The following is a 22,217-nucleotide window of genomic DNA, read 5'->3' as shown; positions in this document are numbered from 1 at the left end:
TCTTGCAAACACACAATCAGTTGAAACTACTCATATGCAGAGCATTAGTAATGTATCACCACTAACTGCGGAACTGGAGCCCAACTTTATTATGAATGTTGTATGGAGCATGTGTCCAAAATGCAGCCAACAGTACATTTCAATACTCTTCTTAAAAAAAAAAAAAAAAAAAAAAAAAAAAAAAAAAAAAACCCAAAAAACTAAGAAATAAAGTCATTTTAGTCAGAGTCCTCATATGTGAAATCCCCACAGCCAGCTGCAAAACATTAAGTAGGCTAGATCTGTGTAACCCAAGGATGAAAGAATGTGTTTAGGCATAGTCCTTGAGCTTTTGCATCTTTGTACTTTGTAATATTCTAAAATAAAGTGAGGTTGAGAACTAAGTATTTTAAAAAGAGGAAGAAAAATGTTTAAAACTTTCTATGCATCTGTCTAGATGGCTGTGATAACTCTCAGTTGAGGTAACTGGCAGAGATATGAGACAACCATAAGAAGTGGCAGTATTAACGCTGGCACCCCGAGCTGGCCGCTTGCAGCTTTCTGTGCCCCAGGCAGCCGGGGTCTGGCAGGAGCGGGTGCAAAGCTGCCAGGCCCGACGCCGCTGGGGCCGCCGGCAAGCGCTGTCTGTTCTTCTCTGCCAAGCCGTTTTGAGACAAGGAAATGCTCTTTTCTTCAGTTTTAAGACGTGAAAATGGTACTGATAAAAAGGGGAGCATACCTATAGCCACTCCCTAGTAGAAGCTGAGGACTCATCTCTGCATTCACATACTTTAGTCAACCATCTTATGTATAGATATGTTTTTTAAAAAATAGGGGGGGAAGCAAAAATAACTTACAGGTTGCTAAAGAGAGAAATGAGAAAATGTACACTACCTGTTATTTCTCCTTGAAAAGACAGGATCATTAGGAGGTATATTCCTTTCTGCAAGCAGGAGGACAGTGTGTCCTTCATTTCACTTGCTTTCTTCCCCAACTCTAAATAGTGCTCAAGGAAAAAAAAAAAAAAAAAAAAAAAAAACGGAAGCAATGACAAGGCGCAAAGCCCTAGCCTTTCCTTCCTGAAAATGCCTCGCCTGTCTGGCAGCTGCCATGGGTGCCCGTCGGCCCTGTCCTGCTGCCACCGCGCTGCCCGGCAGTGCCGCAGGGGTGGCCATGCGCAGGAGCACCGGCAGCGCGGCTGTCCTCGCAGGCAACCCTGGGAAAGCTGTGGCAGAGCAGGGCCGTCGATCGTGGCCCTGGGGCACCGGCAAAGGTTGGTGTTGCTCTGAGACCCGTGCCACCAGCCTGAGGACTGCCTCAGGCTGCGGCAAATGAGAGCGGGCTTCGTGCCCGGGCCGCTGCCAGAGAGGAGCCGTGGCTGCAGTGGGCTCCCAGGGGCAGCGCTTCTGGCCCTAAGGGACATCGTCACAGGGACAGCCACGTTGCCAGGCAGAGTCAAGTTTGAACGGCAGTTTTATTTAAGTGAGTGTTCAAGGTGGACACAAACAAGGCATCGCGCAGCTTTCTTAACGCGCTGCGCTCTCGGCCCTGCTTCTGCAGCGGCCATCCCCTCGCGCGGCTCTACGGCTCGTGCTCCTGGGGCCAGGCCACAGGCCGCGGCTGGCTCAGCAAGGGCAGACGGGAACTCGCTACCCCCTGTACCTGTTACTCTCTGTGTTGTACTGCTCCTCTCAGAAATGATGTGTTTATGATGGAGACTTTGCAAGCTTTATTCCAGAAATAATTTTCCTATGCCAGGTTTTCTTGCGTTTTCTTGCCAGTTCTTGCTGCAGCATTGGTGTAGCAAAGTAACCCAGTGGGGAGGTATGGTAAGTTATTTTTAAAAAGTATTTGTGAATAATAGTATGTGCTATTTCTTTATTTATAATAATTAAAAAGATAAGTCAGGAACCTTCTGCTTGAGGTGCTTAGTATTTTTGTCTTTGTTAATCTTCTGCTCATAATAGAGGACTAGCAGTGTGCATGCATATTGTTTGAGTGAAACTTCTCGAAAAGAGTATGACCATATAAAATGCTATAATGAGAAATAAATGCCAAGTTAAGAAATTTTTCTAAGAGGAAAGAAAGTTGTATGTTTTATGTCTCTTGTTCCTCCTCCTCCTCCTCCTCCTCCTCCTCTTTTTTTTTTTTTTTTTTTTTTTTTTTTTTTTTTTTAAACTAAAACTGCCAGATGGTAAAGTAGGAAGCAGAAGTTAAGAAGAAATAGAAAGACTTGAGATACTATCTTCCAAATGCAGCGACATGTTGACCACAACATACAAGTACACTGTTGATGTAACATAGTGTCAGATAACAGCAGATACTGGTAACCAGGATATAAAGAAAGCAAAGACAGAAATGCCACAGGATATGTAAATAAGGGAAGTATGCAACACAGAGTTCATAAAAACTTTGTTCTTGTCTTTCCAGATTTAAAGGACAAGATAGTGAGCCAGATTTGTGTCTTTGTTTTTCTCACCTTCAGCCAAAGGTCTTTTGTTTGTATTTCCTTGGAAAGCTAGCTCTTAGGTGTGTGATAAGTTGCCCTGAGTAAGTCATGTAGATACTTGAACATGCTTGCTTGCTTTTTTATTCACTAATAAATTTGAGTCTGGCTAGTGGTTTAGGCGATGGGAAGAGCTTGAAGACTTACTAGAATTAGTGTGAGGTTCCCATCTGGAGCTCTGGGCTCCCTACTCCAGCACCAGCCCTTTCATACAGCATCTGCTCTTTTTATCACATTACAGAGTTCTACCTTGAGTTTACTTTGGCGTTTGGTTTGGCTTGGCTTTAATTTAAGAGTATCCAGACTTGGAGCTTAGGTGTTGCAGTTTGTGAGTTTAAGGAACAATGGTTGTCTAAAAGGCAAATCAAAAAATACTGGTGTCCCTTCACCACTTTATTCTATCCCATCTGAGTGATTTCACCTGTGAATTTGGAGCTTTGGGGGTTTTGGTTTGCTGTGTATTCTGCTCATAGTCACTTCCAACCACACAGTTACAGATATTTGTAACTGCTACTTCTGTAAAGTGGTAGAGGGAAAGGAAGATGGAGAAAGTTTTCTGAAATCAGAAAGTTTCTTGGAAATGCAACTTACATTTAAATCATAAGGATGGTTCAGCCTTCTAAGTAGTGTGTTACAGCATTTCTTGTTTGTTCTCCTTATCTCTGCAGAAAGCCATCATAGTGATATGAAGCTTGAATTTATGTTTATAGAACTGAGACATTCTCCAGTAACAAGGATTGGAGTTGCAGACACTCCACTAATTTCTGGTTCTGTAAGAAGAACTCAGACAGCCCAGAGAAAATATAGTGATAATTCTTATCTTTTGAACTTTGCTTATTCTCAAACTTCCAAAAAGCAAAATATACCCAGTTGAGTGAGATGCACATTCCTGCCTGAGCTCTTAACTGATCTCGTCACACCTTTCAAGACAGGAAGGTTTTCTTCGGGGTGCATAGTGCCAGACCTGATGATTCAAGCTGTCCTGCTGGTATCTGAAGTCAGTTGTAGCCATGGTTAGCAGGTCTTTTTTGGAGTTTCCTGGTTTTGTACTTTTTGTTCAAAAGGTTGGTGTCCCTTGTCCCCCACCCCTTACCTATAAAATGAAAAACCAGGGAAAAAATCTGCCTCACAATTTAATGAGCTTCTGTATCTGTTAAACTTAATGGTAGGCACAAACGGTGAAGACCTTACAGAGCCTTAACTGCATTTTTATTTGGGGTATTGGGGGAATACAAACAAGCATATGGAACAAACCCAATCTCCAGCATAAGATATTCCAGTTCATTAAAGGAGTAGGAGTATGAACAGTCCCTGGCAGAATATGCAGACAAGACATTGTAGGCCTAGCTTGTGCAGAAGAGTGTAATTGAAGGGGAAAAAAAACAGTTTATTTTTTCTGTTGTTCAAATTTGCTAAAACGCAGCAAGCAGGTAGAAGCAAAAATTATGACAAGTCAATAAATACGTCAATTCTGTGGATTCTGTGTTTTATAACAAATACGTCGCTGTTAATTTCTGTAATTTTTAGCTTTGTTTTAATCTTCAAACCTGTCCTGTGCTTCATCAGCAAGTAAACACCTTTCCTTGCCTTTGCTCCAGAGGGTACCATTCCATCACTACGTTATTCTGTCTTACCTCTTTTTCTCTGTTTTTTTTTTCAGCTTTTCTGCTTGCTTTGTAATGCTTTTTTCCACTCTTGCTTTCCATCTTGATTTCTCTGCATTACCCTGCTGTATTGCCCTTTCTACTAGAGACCCCAGGCAGACACCCTAAGTTTGAGGAAAATATATGCCATGATCTCCATGAGCCTTCTGGCCCACAGCTGAATATTGAGGCTGTGCGCAGGTGCGGTTTAGGTCAGTGAACTATTGACTACATCTGTGACCAGCAGTATGTGGTTCCTTTCACAGATGGCTGAGTAGACCAGTTAGACCAGTCTAGGGAAAAGCAGGGAATGTGGGAAGGCTAAACGTGTGTGCATGTGCGCTCTCGCATGTGTGTGTTCATGTACATCTAGGCCTAGCTCACGGTTTCTCTCTGCCTTCTGACATACAGTTCCCATTTTCCAACCTGTGCCTTCCCCCACGTAGCAGAACTTCTTTGTAATTTGAAGACACTGATCAACAGTAGCTCAGATTTCAATATTGTTTTGTTTTGAGTTTTCATTGTTTTCTTGTACTCAGGTTTAGGAAAAATATTTTCGAAATAGCAAAAGTAAAATTAGCTAGTATTTTCTGTGTTGTTTTATATCTGAATGAGTCACACATGACTTTACAAGAGAAACAATTTTTATTAAAATCATACTTAAACTGTTTCTCTGATTTCCTGTATGCTTCTTCATATCATACAAGAGTCTCTCAGGTACAGATTTTCAGCTACTGAAGAAAAAAGCTGTAGAGTTTTTGTTCCGTCTCTGTTTGTTTTTTCTTGTTAGGATATTTTTTACAAAACATTACTGAAATATTCAAGAATAGATAAGAATACAGATATGAGGAAAGAATGAATTCTTAAGAAATGTCTTAAGAAATATCTGGAAACATTTCGTTGCCTCCCTTCAGTAGACTGGGCTTTTCCTTTAGCTGTCATTGTAAAAATATTTTACAACACATAGGTGATACAAAATAGGAATAAGAGAGGCAGTTTTGTTATCGGAGAGCACTGGACACTGAAGTCATAAAAATTTCAGGTATCTTTTGATACATTAAAATACTTTCAACTATGTAGGAAATGAATACCAACTTAGGTGCTAATCCTGCAGAGACTTTGGAATTGTCTTGATTTTACACACACTGCTGTCCTACACAAGTCAGTGAGTCTGTCTTTGGAGCAGTCAGTCTTTATAGTGGTAACTCCACAGGCTAAACCCTGTTTCATGGGAGTGCTGAGGTATTTGTCATTGGTTGTCCCAACAGGAACACTGTTTAGCAATACTGGCCAAAAGAAAAGTCCATTAAAGACAGTACAGAGATATCCTGTTGTGTATGTTAACAGTAATGCCTATGTAAGCTAGTAGTATTTTTTGTTCACTAGCTAATATTAATTGTAAATTAGGATACCAGATGAGGCCTTTTATTCTTCATAAATGCTTAATCCTGCAAGAATTGAAAACATTAAGAGCAGTATTAAGCTATGAATGAACTTATAAAATAAAAATATTTATTTTCCAGTCTAGATTATTACACCTTATGGGTGGTGGTTTTCATTGTGTAATTTATGATGGTACTGGAAATAAGCACCATTTTTATTTGGAAATTCTGTAAATTCAATTACCAATTTGAACATAGTAAGTTATTCAAATTACGTAAATTTGAAGTCCTTTTTTTTACTTTGTCAGTAAAAATTTCTAAGCAGATTATAAACATTTTATTTCACTTTACATTCTCCAGAATATTTTAGAATATCACTTTTACTTTTGTCTTTAAACCTTCAAAGTTTTTACTGATATAATGGAACAAGTCACAGGAGCGCATGCCTAGTTACAAAATACTGTGTATAGATCTTTCACCCCATCTCATGTCCACTTGCGTATGAATTTAGAAAGGTCACAATACTTAAATACACAAGTTAAGGTTATTATGTTGCTCATGAGTCATTAGTCCACAACTATATTATATAACACTCTTCAGTTTATACGCACACACGCACAGAGAATATTTGTAAAACTACACAAAGGTTTTCTAATGGTATCTAGGTTTTGAAAATTGGGCTGTTCACTGCCAATTCTGTTTCCCAAGAAGTTGATGGTGTAGAAAGTCACTGTAAAATGTGCATTGACCTCAAAGACAGTAATCTGTGTCAGTCGGGGAACCCTGCTAACCTGATATTATACTTTGTCCTTAAAAAGAAAATAATAATAGTGAGAGTGCAGATGCTTATATATACATACATACATATATATATATATATATATATATATATATATAAGCATATAACTGCCTGATCAAGCCTACGAAACTAGAGACCACTGATTCGCCTTTAGCAAATTAGGTGCCAGCTTTACCAATATATTACTCCAGTTTTACACAGTTGTAAATCTCCTGAAACTAATGGGAGTAGTGCAGTGGCAGATCAGCACCTGAGGGCCATAAAGGTTCTTATCGGTTGATCTATTAAAAGCTTGCATTTGCCACTTAGAGCAACATACAGACCTGTGGGACAGCAGCATGTCATTTGATCCATGCATTTCATTTAGATTACAGACTGGAACAAGGTTAGAGCCTGGCTATTCAGACAGGTAAGCAAGATGCTCTTAGACAAAATCTTGGCATCATGGTCCAGCCTCTGCCCATGGTGGAAGCTCCTGTTTCATCTGGTGGATCTGCTTCTGGAGTTCGTCTTTGTCAAGTTTCATTTTTGCCTCTAGAACCTGCCGTAGAGACCCAATGCTCTCATAGATAGCTGCAAATCCTAATTGCAGATGAAAGTTGAATTAGTTTATAATCAAAAGCAAAATAATGTGAGATAACTAATATCAGGATACAATTTCTACCATAACAATTCATTTTTATACTAGGAGGACAGCAAAAGTCCACAGAAAAATAGGGCTTTAATTGTGCCGCCGTGCTGATGGCGGAAAACCCCCACCCCTGATTGCAGCCTAACTATGCCTAGGTACATAGATACCTATAAAAATTCCTCCTATAAGGAGGAAAAAAAGCTAAGCTAATAAGATAGCTTGTTGCTGTGAATTTCAAATTTAGTGAAAATCCTTTTGGATGCTACAGGCACAGCCTTTACGTCTATCCCCTAAAGCCTTAAAATTACTTTGATACAATCAAACACATTTTGCAAATTACTATAGGTCAAGCACTGTCACCATAATTCAGAATAAAGAATTTGTGAACTATGGTCCTACCAGCATTAACTTCAGCTTTCATTTCTTTTATATCTTCATTAATCTCATTTTGAAGTTTGCCAATACGAACATTTATCTTTTCTTCAGTCTGTTTCGCTTCATGTGCTTCCATGGTTATCTTTTGTAGCTCTTCTATTTTATCAATTTTCTCTGACATTTGATTGAATTTCATTTCTATAGCTCTTTCACTCATTTCCTGGTGCCAAGAAAAATAATTTTAATGGGTTACTCTGTATATGAAATTAGAGTGGTCTTTTCCAGATATGCAATAGGTATTAATTAATCATCATTTCCTATGTGAAATTTAAAGGTGTAAGGAATTATACTTTATTTCATAAAGCATCTTAAACTGGCTTGATTTACTATAGGCTAAAATAGTGATGTATTTAAGTGTTCTGATTTATTTCAAGATTCTCAGGCCATGTGAACATTGTATTTGACATGAATGGGAAGAGAGTTGAGAGTTACACAGATAATGAAAAGCCCACCCAAATAATAGCATTATATTGTTATTAATAATGTTTCCGTGTACCTTTTGAGAAGTAGTATTAGAACATTTTTATTTAAACTTTTATTGAAAACATTTATTGAAACTTACTGTGTTTTCCTTAACAGTCAATGAGAACTGGTCAATTTTTTGCACAAGCTCTTTTTCAATCCTCTCGTGTTCCTGTTCCAACCAGCTACGTGCAGACAAAATCTGGCTGCTGAGTTCCTCAACAGCATTTTTTAATCTAAAAGCAAATATAAATTAGGAAATAGAGCAGAATTTTTGCTGATTCAGCAGTGATTGTTTATGATGATTTTCATAAAAATTGAATGATAATTTAATACATTTTTGACATATTAAGGTGAAATTATGAACTTTAAGGGTATTGCTTTGGATAAAAGTAACATATTTAATTGTTTTAGTAAATAAAGCCTGAGAGAATGCAACAAAATAGCAATTATTTGTGTGAACCACATCACAACATTTTGAGGCAGTATGCCTCATATACAGATGCAAATAATATATATGCTGCTAATACAGATGCAAATTCTTCTCAATTTAGGAAACAGAATGGGATCACCCATTCATGTTATAATCTTCATGTCCATGGATCTTAAGTCTGAATACGGATTTGACGACCTTTTCTTCTAGTAGCAGTGGCAGTTTGTGTAGTCCTGACTCATGTCACCTATACCTACCTCAAGTTTACACCAACCACTTGTGCCAGTAAAACTTTTTTTAGACAGTCTGGGGAAAAGATCAAAGGAAGAAAAAGAAACCCTTTTTTTATAGTGAATGGTTGCAGTCTGGTTCTCTTATCTCTTTTTTTAAATAGTTTTACTGACATAACTGATGGGATTGCATGAGGATGGCAATAAGCAGGAAGGGGGAAAGAGAAGGGCACCTTAAACCAGAATTGCCTCTGGATGAAGTGCATGGAGAGGAGTCCATGTTTGGATTAAGTATATGCCTATAAATGTCTAGTAGTAGTTTAAATTCTTAGCTGTTAGCGTTGTTAGTTCATCAAGGATAATTCAGGTGTTTGAGGTAATTGTATACATATTTCTGCAGCCAATTTAAAGCAGTAACCCTTGGTGAACTGTGGGATTGGCTTTTTGGTGTGCCCAGCTCAGCACCCACATGTGCTGTTCTTTGCTTTACATGGTTCCTTGCAAAATGGTACCAGGCTGCTTCTACAAAAATACTTACTATACTCTTTCTTTAATACAAGTTCTGCTTGAATATTTAGCTAGGGGCTTAATGGGATTTTCAAAAATGCCTAACCAGGTTAGGGCCTTATTTCTCATTGAAAACCAGTGCCACTTGACACACTATGTGACATGTACATACTTAGACAGCTAAATGCTTTCGTAGACCTGTCCCTTACTTGAAGATTACAGTCGTGCAAAGGGTCTCTGGTTTTCGGGTCGTATGGTGGGGACAAGACAGGTTTTCCCGTAAGGCGACTACTCACTTAGTGTCCAGCAGGTGGAGCTGTTGGTTGCTCTCTTTGTAGGCGATCTTCAGCTTCGCTTCCTGTTGCATTATTGATTGCTCTACTCTGCTCAGAAGATGAGAAATCTGGAACAGAATTCTGAATTTACTAGTTTTCGACAAGATCTTATCACATATTCTCATTCATAATACTAGAGGAGATATTAAGAAGGGCCAATTTTGCTGACATTTCCAAAATCATCAAATCTGCACTTTTTAGCATGAAAAATATACCATTTCACAAAACAAAAGCAGCAACATTGAGAAAATTGTAATTTGTCAGCCGTAATTAACTTGAACACTCTTGCCTTAAAAGCATTTGCCTGCTCTCTCTTTCAAGATACCTGAATTCACAAGATCCATACATCTAAACATAACACACAAGCTGGGAAAATGAATAGCATAGCACTCCACTAATACTGGGTGATATTATTCAGCACTCAATATATAATGGCTGTTATATTGATAAAATTTCTGGATTTAATTGGAGATATCCTTTTACTAACATAAAATATTTCTCACAAAACAATTATCACAATTTTACAAAGTTCTATTTTATATTTACTGGCATATATCTGATTTTACAAGATTCACGACAATGTTCCTAGCATGTTAACATGCCAAGGTACTATACAGAGTCTTCCAAGCAAGCTAAAGTCAATTTTAACCATTTACTTGCTGTAGAATCAAGATGTAAAGTGGCTTTGTTGCCTGGGATTATGGGAAGACACTGAGATGCAGGTATGTAGAATCCTTAATGCCATAAGCGCCTGCTTGCATTTGGCGCTCCCTTCCAGTCTCATACACAATGGAAGGAAACCCCAGCAGACCGATTACTGGAGTCACAGTACCACAAGCTAGCTCTGTATTGCACACCTTCAAAAACATGTTCACATACACATGATATCAGGCTGAGAAGGCCAAGACTCAACTCCATTGTCCCAAATGTACTTCTAAGGTATGAAAAGAGCTGGGGGAGAGAGGGTGGATGAAAGGACATGGCTATGCATGAGATATGATCTATTTTTATAATAAATATGTACTTCAGTCATATAAATATCGAAGTCTCTTAGTATGACACAAACATACAGATACTTTCTGCACTTCACCTTTCTTTTCCCCAGTTTGCATTTGTAAGAGCTGAATCTGTAGCAGAATATCCCTAATAGCTAATAATGTCCATGCACATATAGTAGATGTTACGTCTTCATTCTAGGCCTAAATTCTTTTTGGCCACAATGCTGTTTCATTCTGCCAGAGGTAAAGGACAACAGACCTCTTGTTTCCAGGAGGCCAAGTCACAGTCTTTGTGAAATTTAAATTTTATAAGTTGCTACTTAAAACTATGTTTTTAATTTACCAGATTTTTTTCAAAATATCTTGTGATGAGATATTTGTGTTTCTTAGCATAACATGTTGTCAGTTTATAAAATATTTGTAATAATTTAGTAAGTGCAGAAAATGTACCGTTTCTTTATTTGTGGCATTCACACACACACACACACACACACACACACACACACACACACACACAAAGAAAACAAATGTCCCATCTAAACCAAGCTTTGAGCGATGCGACAGCGCAATTTTTGTTGTATGTGATTGAAATGCTTGCTTGCCACTTCAGAAGATATAGAGTGATCCTCGTCCTATAATAGATTATGGAACTTAGACTTTCTATTTTTTAAACCTTTAAATATGACAGAATCACAGAGAGTGTCTCCATTGATGTCTTTTCTGCCCAACTCCAAGAAATAAATATGCTGGGACAGATTTTGCTTTCTGACAGTTGGTTAATTCTATGAGTTTACCTATTGTAGTTAGCAGTTATTAATTTCCCAGACATAGATCTAGACTGCATCAGAGCATATAACAGTACAGAAACCAGAAATTTTTCTACTCTCACTTGCATTTCTGCTGAAAAGGAGGCAGAAATAGGAGGCAATAGGTTATAGCATCACTTCCAACAATTCAGTCCTTGGAATAGGCTTGTGATCCTGATGAACATTTCAGGTAAAGTGTTTGCAGAAATCAAAACATACAGCAAGAAATGCTGGTGCCTGTATTTTTACCGTAGTTTTGTACAGCTTCTGTGTTAATAATTTTCCCTCAATAAAGTCTTCTCTTTAGTAATCACAGAAGTTTTCTCATTCCAGGAGTTCTTTTAGGTACCTTTAAAATGCTTTACACAGCATGCTAAAGGCAGCCAGCTAAGGACTTATTTTTTTTTCCCTTCAGTTAGACCAATACAAGAATGTAGCTTGGTACCAGAATTCAATCTGATGAGGACTCTGAGCAGATATCTCTCCATTTGTAAATCTGTGACCTCCTGTGATAACGGCCAACAACACTGGTGTCTGTGTGAATTAGATGATGACTCTCACCCGTACGCGGAGCACTTTGGTCTATGTACCATACCTGTATTTCTGCCTCTTTGACTTTAGATTCTAAGATCAGTTTAGAGGTGTGTTGATCTTTACTTAGGCTCTGAAGTCTTTCGTATGTAATTTTATGCTCTGCAGACAGTCTGGCTAACCCAGCATCACACCTGTTTGGATAAATGAATATCAATCAGCAGCTGAATAAAATGTAAGGCCAGGCTTTTAAAATTCTGCATTCCAGAATGGGTGTTCTGTGAAAGTGCTCTGCTGTCTAGCAAACCATCATCTTACAAGGTTCTAAGAAATGCTGGTGTATCTTGTAATATTCAGAAAATTGCTCTCAAATGGGAATAGGAGTCAAATAGTCTAACAAGCACACTTCTATTTTCTCAGCTCTGATAGAATATATATTAACTCTGTTGTTATCAGAATTGGGAAAATCACATTAGAAATTCAAAGGTGTAGAATTTCAGTGACTTAAATTTTTCCCTTACTCTACCAGACAGATGCTAACGTGTGTATAATTTGGTCTTTAGCTTGATTTCAGTAAGGCACTTCACAGAGTTTATTTATTAATGAAAAAATAATTATGAAGACCATTTTTCTGTATTGTAACTGTGTTCTTCTGAGGTTTGCATTCTTAGTTATACTTTTGTTTGCAGAATAGCAGTACATAATTAATGTAGTAAGCAATGTGAGGCGAATTACAGCCACTGACCTATATTTAGCTAAAACTGTCATTTAAAGCAATGGCAATTTTGTCTCACTAAAGACTAAGAAAAGCGGTACTGAAAGATACTTATTATTGACTCCACTCTTCACATTGGAACATTTCTCTATGCAATCACCTTTTCAGGACAAATGTGCTATAGAATCTGTGCATTTTCCACCACATTTCAAAAATGATTTTGTCAGATGGATTTCATCTACAGAAATACAATAAGGGCATTAACTGAGCTGTGAAAATATAGGTACTGTAATTCCAGGAGTAAGACCTCTGAGAAGTATGAGTCATGTATATATTCTGTTAAGGGAAATATATAATGGCCAGAGTTAAATCTGATACATGAAACTCACGTAGAACAGGCAGCAGTTGACAATTTTAGAGAGAAAAAGGCAGTAAAATTGGACAACTATGGCAGTTTAAGTCATTGCACAAACCAGTGACACATTTTAAATGTTTTTTTTAAAGTCACATTTCAGTTAGAAAGCTTTCACTTCAACATGCATTTTCTTCTTCTCCATTATAGTAACTACCATTATTATCATCAAACATAAAGGCAAAGTAATAGCTAAAGTGACAAATAGAGCATCTGCTTAATAATATGGTACAATTTCAATACAAAAATAATAAGTACTGCAAAATAATGCATTAAAACCAGAAAAACTGTAGAAAAATCACTTAGCAGCTCAATATAGTGGGAACAATTAGTAATATCTGAAGAAAGACTAGCTAATGTTTACATAGCAATGGATCATACTTGTAGATCTTACAGTCAGGCTGCCTCTTCGGAAAGATGAGGAGCCAAATCTCTCCATGTTGTTACAATCAGAGAAAACAAGAGGAATTAAATCATCTTGTATCTACTCACCAAAAGCCTAAGGACTCAGGTAAGTGGTTAGTTTTGTTTCCCTGAGGCAGGAGAGAAACTATAAAAAGCAGCGGCTCTGCAGCTACTATAGCAAATGTGAACAGCAGGCATCTGCAATTGTTTTTAAGGCAAATTATTGTTTTAGATTTGATTACAGTGCATCTCTTCTCTGTGGCACTCACGTGATCAGAAAGGTCATTCATTTTTAAGGTAACTGTAAAATATTAAAAGTTCTAATCTGTGTTATGTTAGTGTCAGCCTAGCGTATATTAATGAAATTACTTGGTAATATACAGGGATACTGTAATCAACACCATTTAAAACAAAGTTGAAATGAATTTTAAATCCCATGGCCTTTCCTATCTCTGAAAGTTCCATTTTGGCATTTCTTTAAAGATTCATGATAAAGTGACTATAAATCTTTTTCTAAATTGGACTGTCTGTGTAAGAGTAACTAGTGGAGTATGAATATAAAGATAGAAGTTGAAAACAACTTTTGAAGTTTGGTCATCTTAAAAGTGCATGGAAAGCAATGAGAAATTAGAATTCTAGGAGGAATACTAGTCAAAACCATAATTGCTGAGGATAAGGATATAAAAAGTCAATTAAAAAAGGTGTACTTCCAGCTTGCTCACACAACAGTTAAGGTTGTATGCAAAGCCATTTTGTACAAAGAAATGTACAATCAATAATTCTGTCTTCATGCCTGAAATGTTGAAGTAGGTCATACAAACAACCCATTGTCATTTTTCATGTGCAGTTGCAAGCACACACTGCTGAATTTTGGGGCAAATATGCATTAGAATGGGTTTGTTTTTTTGGAGGGCATTTTCTAAAAGTTCCAATTACCAAGATCTGTACTTACGTGCAATCAGTAAATGGAGAATAAATGGAGAGATGATTTTGTAGTGCCAAGTATTCCCAGCTTCAGAATGTAGTGTAATTCCAGAAACCAATAATGTTTGATATAAACAGTGACATTTTCAAAAAATTGTCTTCCAAATCATAGTGTGCAGTAGTTATTTTTCTGGCACACTGTAGAGTATTTTTGTTGGTGGTGATCTTTAAGAAATCAAAACCTGATGGTGGTTGTTCTGTATCATCAGTGACTAGATAAGGCTGAGAACTACGTCACTAATCTGCAATACGATGCTATGTAGATATGCCATTATGGCATGTATACATTTATAATATTTTTGTGTTATTATAACAGGAGATGTTTCAATTAAAATGGCAAAATTTCAGTGAAAAAACAAGGAGCTGAAAACCAGGTTGGTATGTCCAGGGTGTCTGCTGGGCAAGCACAGGAGAGCTGTAGATTCTGAATAGCCTGGACCTGCAAGGCCACGTGGGTCTCACTGTGCCCATCTCCTGCACAGCAGGTACCCAGAGTGCGGCAGATTTGTTGTACTTACCAAGATCATACATGTAGTGCCTCCCTGATGCATCAGATTCATTGTGCAGTGCAGAAAAAAAAAATTTGACTACATGTGATACGTCCAGGTCATGTAGAATGAATCAGATCGATAATGCTCATAAAAATCAACAGCATATGCAAAGTAGGCCCCGTCTATGCATGTATAGTTGCCACTTCTCTGGAGGTTTCAGGTATCAGATAGCCTCTAGAGATAGCTAATGCTATTGTTCTGACAGCGCTGCCTGGGGTAGACTTTCCAGACAAATGTCATAGGCCACGGGATATTTTGTACATAAATAATAGGTCAGTACTCCTTGTCTATTATCACTAGAAATAAAATCGGTAAATCTGTGTTATATAGAACTATTCAACATTGGGGACAGAAGGCTGGAGTAATGGGTCTATCAGCTCTTCTAGTAATATGTCACTGAATTTAATAAGGTTAACTGCTTATATTAAAATTGATAATGATGATGGGTGCTGGAAAAATGCACAGCATCATTTATGCTGACCACTGTAATGATGTTTTATCATTACATCCGTAGATAAACAATACATAATTAGAAATGGCCCAGAGACATGAACTGCAGTGTAGATCCAGCCTTCCCATGCAAGGGTTTTTAGTTCATCTGGTGATGCAGGTGAGCTCACGTGTGAGGTCTGTCTGAATCCCACTTCTCCAGATGGTGGGTAGTGTGGTTTGGGAGCTGTGCTCCAGAACTACACGTGCATGGAGCGATCCCTTTTCTCACCATTAAAAGCAGCAGTCCTCGGGAATTAACAGGACAGCTGTGCAATGATGTATTGATACGTTACAGAACAGTTGGTATTGGGAAAATAAATAATACTCTCCCCAATACTGAAGTTGAATGGGATATTTAGTATGCCTGTTATTAGTGGAATTGAAATTTGGCCAGAATTCTGACATCGAGACTAGAATTTGTGCAGGATCAAAAAGCTCAGACATACGCAATTTGCCATCAGTTACCACATACAAACTGAGTCACAGCAATTGTTCATGTGCACGCTTCTAGCCTAGAGCAAATGTGAGGTTTGAGTTCAGTTAGATTAGCCTCCTTTCACTAGAGCCAAAGCCATGCATAGCACCTTAACTATGGCTCAGAGCAGGCTTAGCTGATGCCCAGTAAGTTGGTAACCCACGGTAACTTGATCATGTTTCTAAGGTTTCAGTCTTTGACCTCATCTGAAAGCCAATGAGACCAGATGCACTTCTTGGATTTTGCTGAAGAGATCATTAAAGAAAAATTTTATTCAGTGAGTTCATCCCTTTCTATATAACAAACATTGGATAGAGTAATCAGAAAGTGTTTCGTAGGGAAAACTTCTATTAAGTACTTTTATAGCACCAATAGCGTAATATTGCAATCTTACTCATGATCTCTAGATACTACCATAATCATTATTCACATGAACATTGATTTTCATAGTAGAAACTAAATAAATAAGGGCAATGACCATCTCTCATGAACCACTGCTTTAATTTGATTTCTGATGAAGGAAAGCTAATTTTCTTCTGCACACAAGGAAAGTTTTTATGTAGAGTGCATAATGCTGAATAGAAGGTAACAGTTAGAAGACGGTAAAAAGATTTTTTTATGGTAATCAGCACAAGCATGCGACATTCATTGCACAGTCTGGCATAAGGCAGCTTGGTAGAGTCTTAAAATTTTCAAGTAAGTTGCAACCCAAGCAAAATAGAAGGGAGTTGCCCTAAGTAATAAATGGAAGAAATCCTAGCAAAGGCTGTGCTAGTCCTTCACCATTCCCCATTACAAGTACTCAGTCATGCAGAGCCCCATCGTGAGGCCTGTGTTGGCACATGCTTTTTCATGTGATTTTTCTTTTTGAAAGCAAAGGCACTATATGTGTGAGTGACTGTTCACGTATGGACCTTTCTCAGCATCTTGTAGGATCTCAAAGTGGGCCTTTTACCTAAAGAAAACAGATCAAGGCATGTAAATTTGGTGGGGATTCCTCAGTAGCATATAAATATTTCTTAATTGCTTTTCTGATCTGACAAATAAACCTATCTAGTTCATTCCTGTTTATTAAAGGACAGTGTGTAACTTTTTAAAAAAATCAGATGCGTAGTGAATATTTAAAACCTCTCTACAGTATTCTTTAGGAAGTAGACTGTGAAGTTATTGTGGAAAACTTTGGACTACCCAAGACAAACAATTGAACAATCCAACAGAAAACTGTAATTAAAGGAAAATCCCTCTGAGTACTTTTTGTAGGCTATTGAAGGTATCAGTAAATCAGCTGAGGTGCCAAACAGGTTGTGCAAAAAAAAAAAGAAAAAAAAATTATTTATACAATATAGATAATAGGATAAGTGTAATTCCACTGAAATTACCAGGCAAAATACCAGATTAGGTCCTTTTCTGTAGTTGTATACATCCTCCATCTTTTGAATTCATCTTTACGGACACTTAAGCAAACATTTTTGTTTTGTGTATGTTTGCAAAAGTGCCAGTGATGGTGCAACTTCAAGACTATGCACAGTTGTAACTAGGACTTTGAAGTAGCTTGGAAAACCTCTATTATTATATGCTTTTCTGCTCCCTATATATCAGGTAGCCCCTCTTATTTTTAAAATGGCTAACCGATAACTTAATGCACATATTTTTACTTCTAAAAATATATGCAAAAAATGTGCAATTACTGTGTTCTTTACAAGTGCAGACTGTTCCCTGCTGCCTTTGTAGTAATTGCTAATTAATTTAAAGACTAGTCTAACCATGGTAATTTCTAAAGCTAAACCAAAACCAAATGGCTATGGAATCTGAGGTTATTTACTCAAAGTTAATTTCAAAAATTAAGGGTCATATTTGTTAATATTTAATACTGGAATGCTGGGTTATTATTTGTATTCTTGAAAACAGCAATATTATCCTGGGAATTTTGCCGAAGCTGAATTCAGACTATTATCAATAACATTGACATTCATGCTTCAAGACAAAAACAACATTAACTAGTCCTCAAAATATAATTCTGTATTGTCATTTACCTTGCAACTCTTCCCCGAAGATCTCCTAAACCAGAAAGCTGCCGCATTTCCAGACTCTTTAGGGTAGAATTTGTTCCATAGCTGAGATTATCTCTGACACGTATCTGTTCCTGCAGCATCTACAAGGCATTCATATGCAAATACAAATTCATTATGTCCCATTTAATGTACATGTAAAGTGTCACTCCTTATTTTTCAGTAGTTCAGTAAAATCAGATATGGTTTTATTAATACTTAAATAAAGTCTTTGTCTTGTATCATACTGAACCAGTTATTTTTAGGTTTGTTTGTTCTTTCTTTCGTATTATTTTTTTATTTTTACTGTGTGATCTGCACATAAAATACTATCATCTGTATAAAGTGTACCTTGACGTTGGAATGAAGACTTCAAATATTAACATTTATGCATCTGTTTTTCCCACTGCACCCGTGTTACTCATTGCAGCAGATGTCAGACCTGAAATCACATATCTGCATATAATTAGCTCATAAAAATGAGTGCTTGGGTTCGGTTACTTGTGTTGTCAGTAAGTCGGAAGTGAAAGAAAGGTTATTGCAGAACTCAGGCATTTCGTAGTGTTTATGCAATGCAGCTTTTGGACTGAAGTTGAGCTGGGTATTAGTGTAACATTAATTCATTTTCTCTAGATTTTCCATGTTGCTTTTGAAAGCACAAAGGTTTCTATGTTTATATGATAATACCCTGAACTATTTTCGTAGCTATTGAAAGAATTACATAATTTGCAAACAGTTTTTCAAATTATAAAAACAACTTCCAAGCCTACAGGATCTTCAGATCTTATCTTAATTTCACTTATCCTGTGCTAAACATTCTTACTAAATTAGAAGGAATAAGTAGCTGGAATGGTATTAGTCCTATGAAAAATTCTGAACATACCTCAATGTCCCGATTAAGCTGCCGCACTATTGCAGTTATGTTTCGGATGTGCTCTTCTAAGAGCTGTCGAGCCAAGCGGTCGCCGCCGCCTTTGTTCTGCATTCTGTGCAAAGTGGAAACAATGTCCTCCTTAATGCGGAAGGCATGCTCCACAAGGGCTGCCGTTGTTTTCTCATGGCTTAGGATCCTGTCTTCTAGCTGATCCACTAGGCTTGCAGATGCCAATGGGACTGCTGTCAACGCTTGGCTGTGCAGTGGTATGTTTCGAACCCGTCTGGTGACGAATATTCGGATATTGTTAAGTGCTCACATAAAACTCATAATGTCTTTTAGCTGGAGACATTCGGGTGCTATCTCAGTAGCAGTACTGGGAAGAAACACCAAAATACTCACTGGAAGAGGGCCCACTGCTACAAATAAATAGATCTACTGTTTGCGACTACATGTACCTGGTACAAAGGCAGGTCAGGATGTTTTTCCTACTCTTTAAGGAAGCTTGCACAGGATAGGACCTTAACAGAGGGACATGAGCATTATAAAAGTAGTTGCAGTCCAGAATGATAATTCAATTAAAAACCCAAACTCAACACACTTTTATTGAATTTTATAAATAACGCTCTTTGTACAGTTTTCATCTTCACTCAGTCTTAATCAAAGCAGTAACTGTAGGAAGTACTTGTTGCAAATTAAATAAAAAATAGACCAAGAATGAAAAGTAGTAGCTTGTATCTATTTCTTTTTTCTGTATGTAATGGCTATACTGTAATACTATACAGAAGCTTGTCCTGCCATATATGGGACAGGAACAAATGTAGAAACTGAGGAGGGAGCAAAATTATATGGGCTTCTCATAGGGCTTCTTATAGTCTTAAAAGTCAAATTCTGGGGAAAAAAAAAAAGAAAAAAGAAAAAAAAAAGAAAGAAAAAAGAGCTCTGCACTGCTTTGCATCCATGAAAAACCATGGGAGCTCATGGATGCTCAAACTTAAAGTCAGGCTACTGATGCATGCAATATTTTTCAGCAGCTGTGTTCTGTAAAGAATAAAGGAAATTTTTCGGAAGTATAAGCTGAAGATACAAATCAACCTCTTTTAAAAGAAGAGATCTTTTTCTTCAAACTGTTATTTACTGTGTGTCTTCCATGCTGTTTCATGTTAATGAGCCAAATTCACAATTTACTGTGATCATCAACATAATGATGTTGATAGAGATATGTAAGGGCTAGCAAAGGCCAGTTCTTGCCTTAACTTTTCACACTTCTCAATACTATTAGAAGACTTTGGCCAAAGTATAGTATCTTTGGAGTTTTATTCAGTTACAGTTTAAGCTATTTATTTTTCTTGAAAAAGGGTTAAGTAAAAGCCAAGTAAAGAATTGTGATTTGGGCCATGATTGGAATGACTCCTCAGTATTTCACTTTGCATACTAAACGCTAAAGTTCAAAATGACAGCATTGCTATAAATAGGGGCTTAAGAGAGACACATAATGCTCTGCAATATGAAGATTTTATGTTTTACATTCCAGACTGTACCTTTCAGAATGGGCAAGAGTCGGGAAGATAGGGCTTCGCTGGGCCATTTTCTGGTCAATAATTTGTCTGTTGAAAAAGAATATATTGAATTATTTAACAATTTATATCTGGCAGTGAAATGACTTAATGCTTTTGCTTTATGTGAACCTTTAAAGTTTAAGATTATGCTGACAATTCTGATCTTAAAAGAATTTAAAAATCACTTATGGAATAAATGCATATGAAAATTGATACAACAGAGCAAAAGAATGAAAATAAGAACAGCTAAAAAGCCTTTGATAGGAAAAACAATGCTCCTGAAAAGGGGAAAGTTAACAGCCTTGAAACTGAAATCTGCTGTTGACCCACAGAACTGGTTTGGCAGAACAGGAACAAACTCCTTTTCCCCCATCTGTCTACTGGTCTCAGACATTATTAATCAGTGAATACAAAAGTAAGATATACAAGATTATAGTAAAGCTTAAGAATGCATGGGCTAAAGAGCTCAATAAAAATATTTTGTGGCAACAAAATATTAGGGATAAGGTATTCTTCACGTAAAAATACTGGCAGCCAGATACCTAACTGAAGTGTGTTAGTGATCACTATAATTTGGCAAAACAGTCTTTTAACTATTTGTTTTCAAATCTGAGTGGCCATACTTTGTATGTAATAAGTGTAGAAATTGTTTTTAATTGTTAGATGTAATCAGCCAGACTGTGATAGACACTGAAGCAGGATAGCTCTGTTAAATAGCTTCAGTAAGACATTTTAGATGTCTTACTGTAAGTGAAACCAGTATATGGCTCGGTAGCTTTGCTCTGATGACAAAAATTCAAAAAAAGGTTGCTAGCTTTAATCAAATCGAACTACTCCGCCCTATGTAAAACAAATGCATATTTTTAAATATAAAGATGGCATGAATGAGCATGAATGTCCTGCTGGAGGCCTGATTCTGAATTCTGGGATACTATAATACTCACTGAAAACTAAAGGCTGATCCGTGAAAACAATTCTGCAAGTGCTGATGAAACCTGGTGCAATATGCTGTACAAATGGAAATGGAATATCAGGGTTGTTTAAACAAAGTCATGAGCTTCTGAATATAAGAAAGTGGTAGGAGTATCCTTGGAAATCTCAAAATGCAAAGCATGTTTGTATGTTAGAAACGTATGAAGGCACTGCCTAAAAAACAGCGAGCAAACATTGTCACAGTATGCGTGTTCTTTTTATAGCAAAGTGCTTCAGAAACTACAAATTAGAAAAAAACATAGTTTTAAGAGAGGCTGGGTTGCTGAGCAGCAACGGCACTAGCCTGGAATTCAGAAGATCTGATTATAATTCCTTGCGCAGTCTGTGATCCTAATGACTTTGGACGGGTTATTTCCATGTCTAATGACTTGATTTTCACTATATTTAAAGCGGAGGTAACGATACCTACCTCCTTGTTTAAAAGTTCTTACATGCCCCTGAGTAGGAAGCGCAGTGTAAGAGCCGGGGATGCTTGCGATGACTGCTGCGCTCACAGGTCTCCACTGGCACGGAGCGGCCAGGCCGGCAGCCCCGTGCCCACGCGCCGAGTTCCCTTTTCGCCTCCATCAGCCCGAGGGAGCTACTCCTAACTGCGCTGAGGGGCTATACAGTAACCTGGTACAGAGCCTGAGCTCTTAGCAGGTCCGAGCTCGTTTGTTCTTAGACCTCTGGGACATAACACATTTTAATGATCTTGATGCAGCAAAGCATTTAAACACAGTTTAACTGTAAACACAGGACTACCCCACTGACTTAAGCAGAGCTATGTTTATCACAGCAGCAAAGCGCTGGATGCTACCTGAAAAAACTAAGAACAAATATTAAAGTCTATAAAATGTACATCTAGCAATACCTTAGTGGGATACTCTCTATAAAAAACAGCCAAACAAAAAGACCTCAACTCACAGTGGTTTCATCCTATGGTCTTTGATATGCATTTCATATCAATTCAAAAGAACATTTGGAGCAGAATTAGCGTAGGATTGCTTGAAGTTTTTACTTTTTCTTCCTGACTGCCATTAGCCATACAGC

At 37.5% G+C, this 22,217-nt stretch overlaps 1 protein-coding gene across 1 annotated transcript; it reads right to left on the bottom strand.

Annotated features, from left to right (window-relative positions):
* Positions 1-6,751: 6,751 nt before the first annotated feature.
* FAM81A (family with sequence similarity 81 member A) lies at positions 6,752-20,221 on the bottom strand. Its single transcript, XM_062583969.1, has 8 exons — positions 20,175-20,221; positions 18,643-18,916; positions 17,745-17,863; positions 11,742-11,871; positions 9,304-9,410; positions 7,938-8,073; positions 7,340-7,535; positions 6,752-6,891 (listed from the first exon to the last, which is right to left on the bottom strand). Exons 1-8 carry the CDS (start codon positions 20,219-20,221, stop codon positions 6,752-6,754), a joined length of 1,149 nt encoding a protein of 382 aa, XP_062439953.1.
* Positions 20,222-22,217: the final 1,996 nt, after the last annotated feature.

The sequence above is a fragment of the Rhea pennata genome, chromosome 10 (assembly GCF_028389875.1).
Source record: "Rhea pennata isolate bPtePen1 chromosome 10, bPtePen1.pri, whole genome shotgun sequence".
NCBI lineage: Eukaryota > Metazoa > Chordata > Aves > Rheiformes > Rheidae > Rhea > Rhea pennata.
This window is presented reverse-complemented; position numbering and strand designations above follow the sequence as displayed.

What these genes read in the sequence shown, in the direction of transcription:
- FAM81A (XM_062583969.1), bottom strand. Translation starts at nt 20,221, where the DNA reads ATGGCCCAGCGAAGCCCTATCTTCCCGACTCTTGCCCATTCTGAAAG. An exon ending in AGCTTAATCGGGACATTGAG is followed by an intron (nt 17,864 to 18,642) that starts GTATGTTCAGAA and finishes AATGCCTTGTAG; the next exon opens with ATGCTGCAGGAACAGATACG. An exon ending in TGACTGTTAAGGAAAACACA is followed by an intron (nt 7,536 to 7,937) that starts GTAAGTTTCAAT and finishes TCTTGGCACCAG; the next exon opens with GAAATGAGTGAAAGAGCTAT.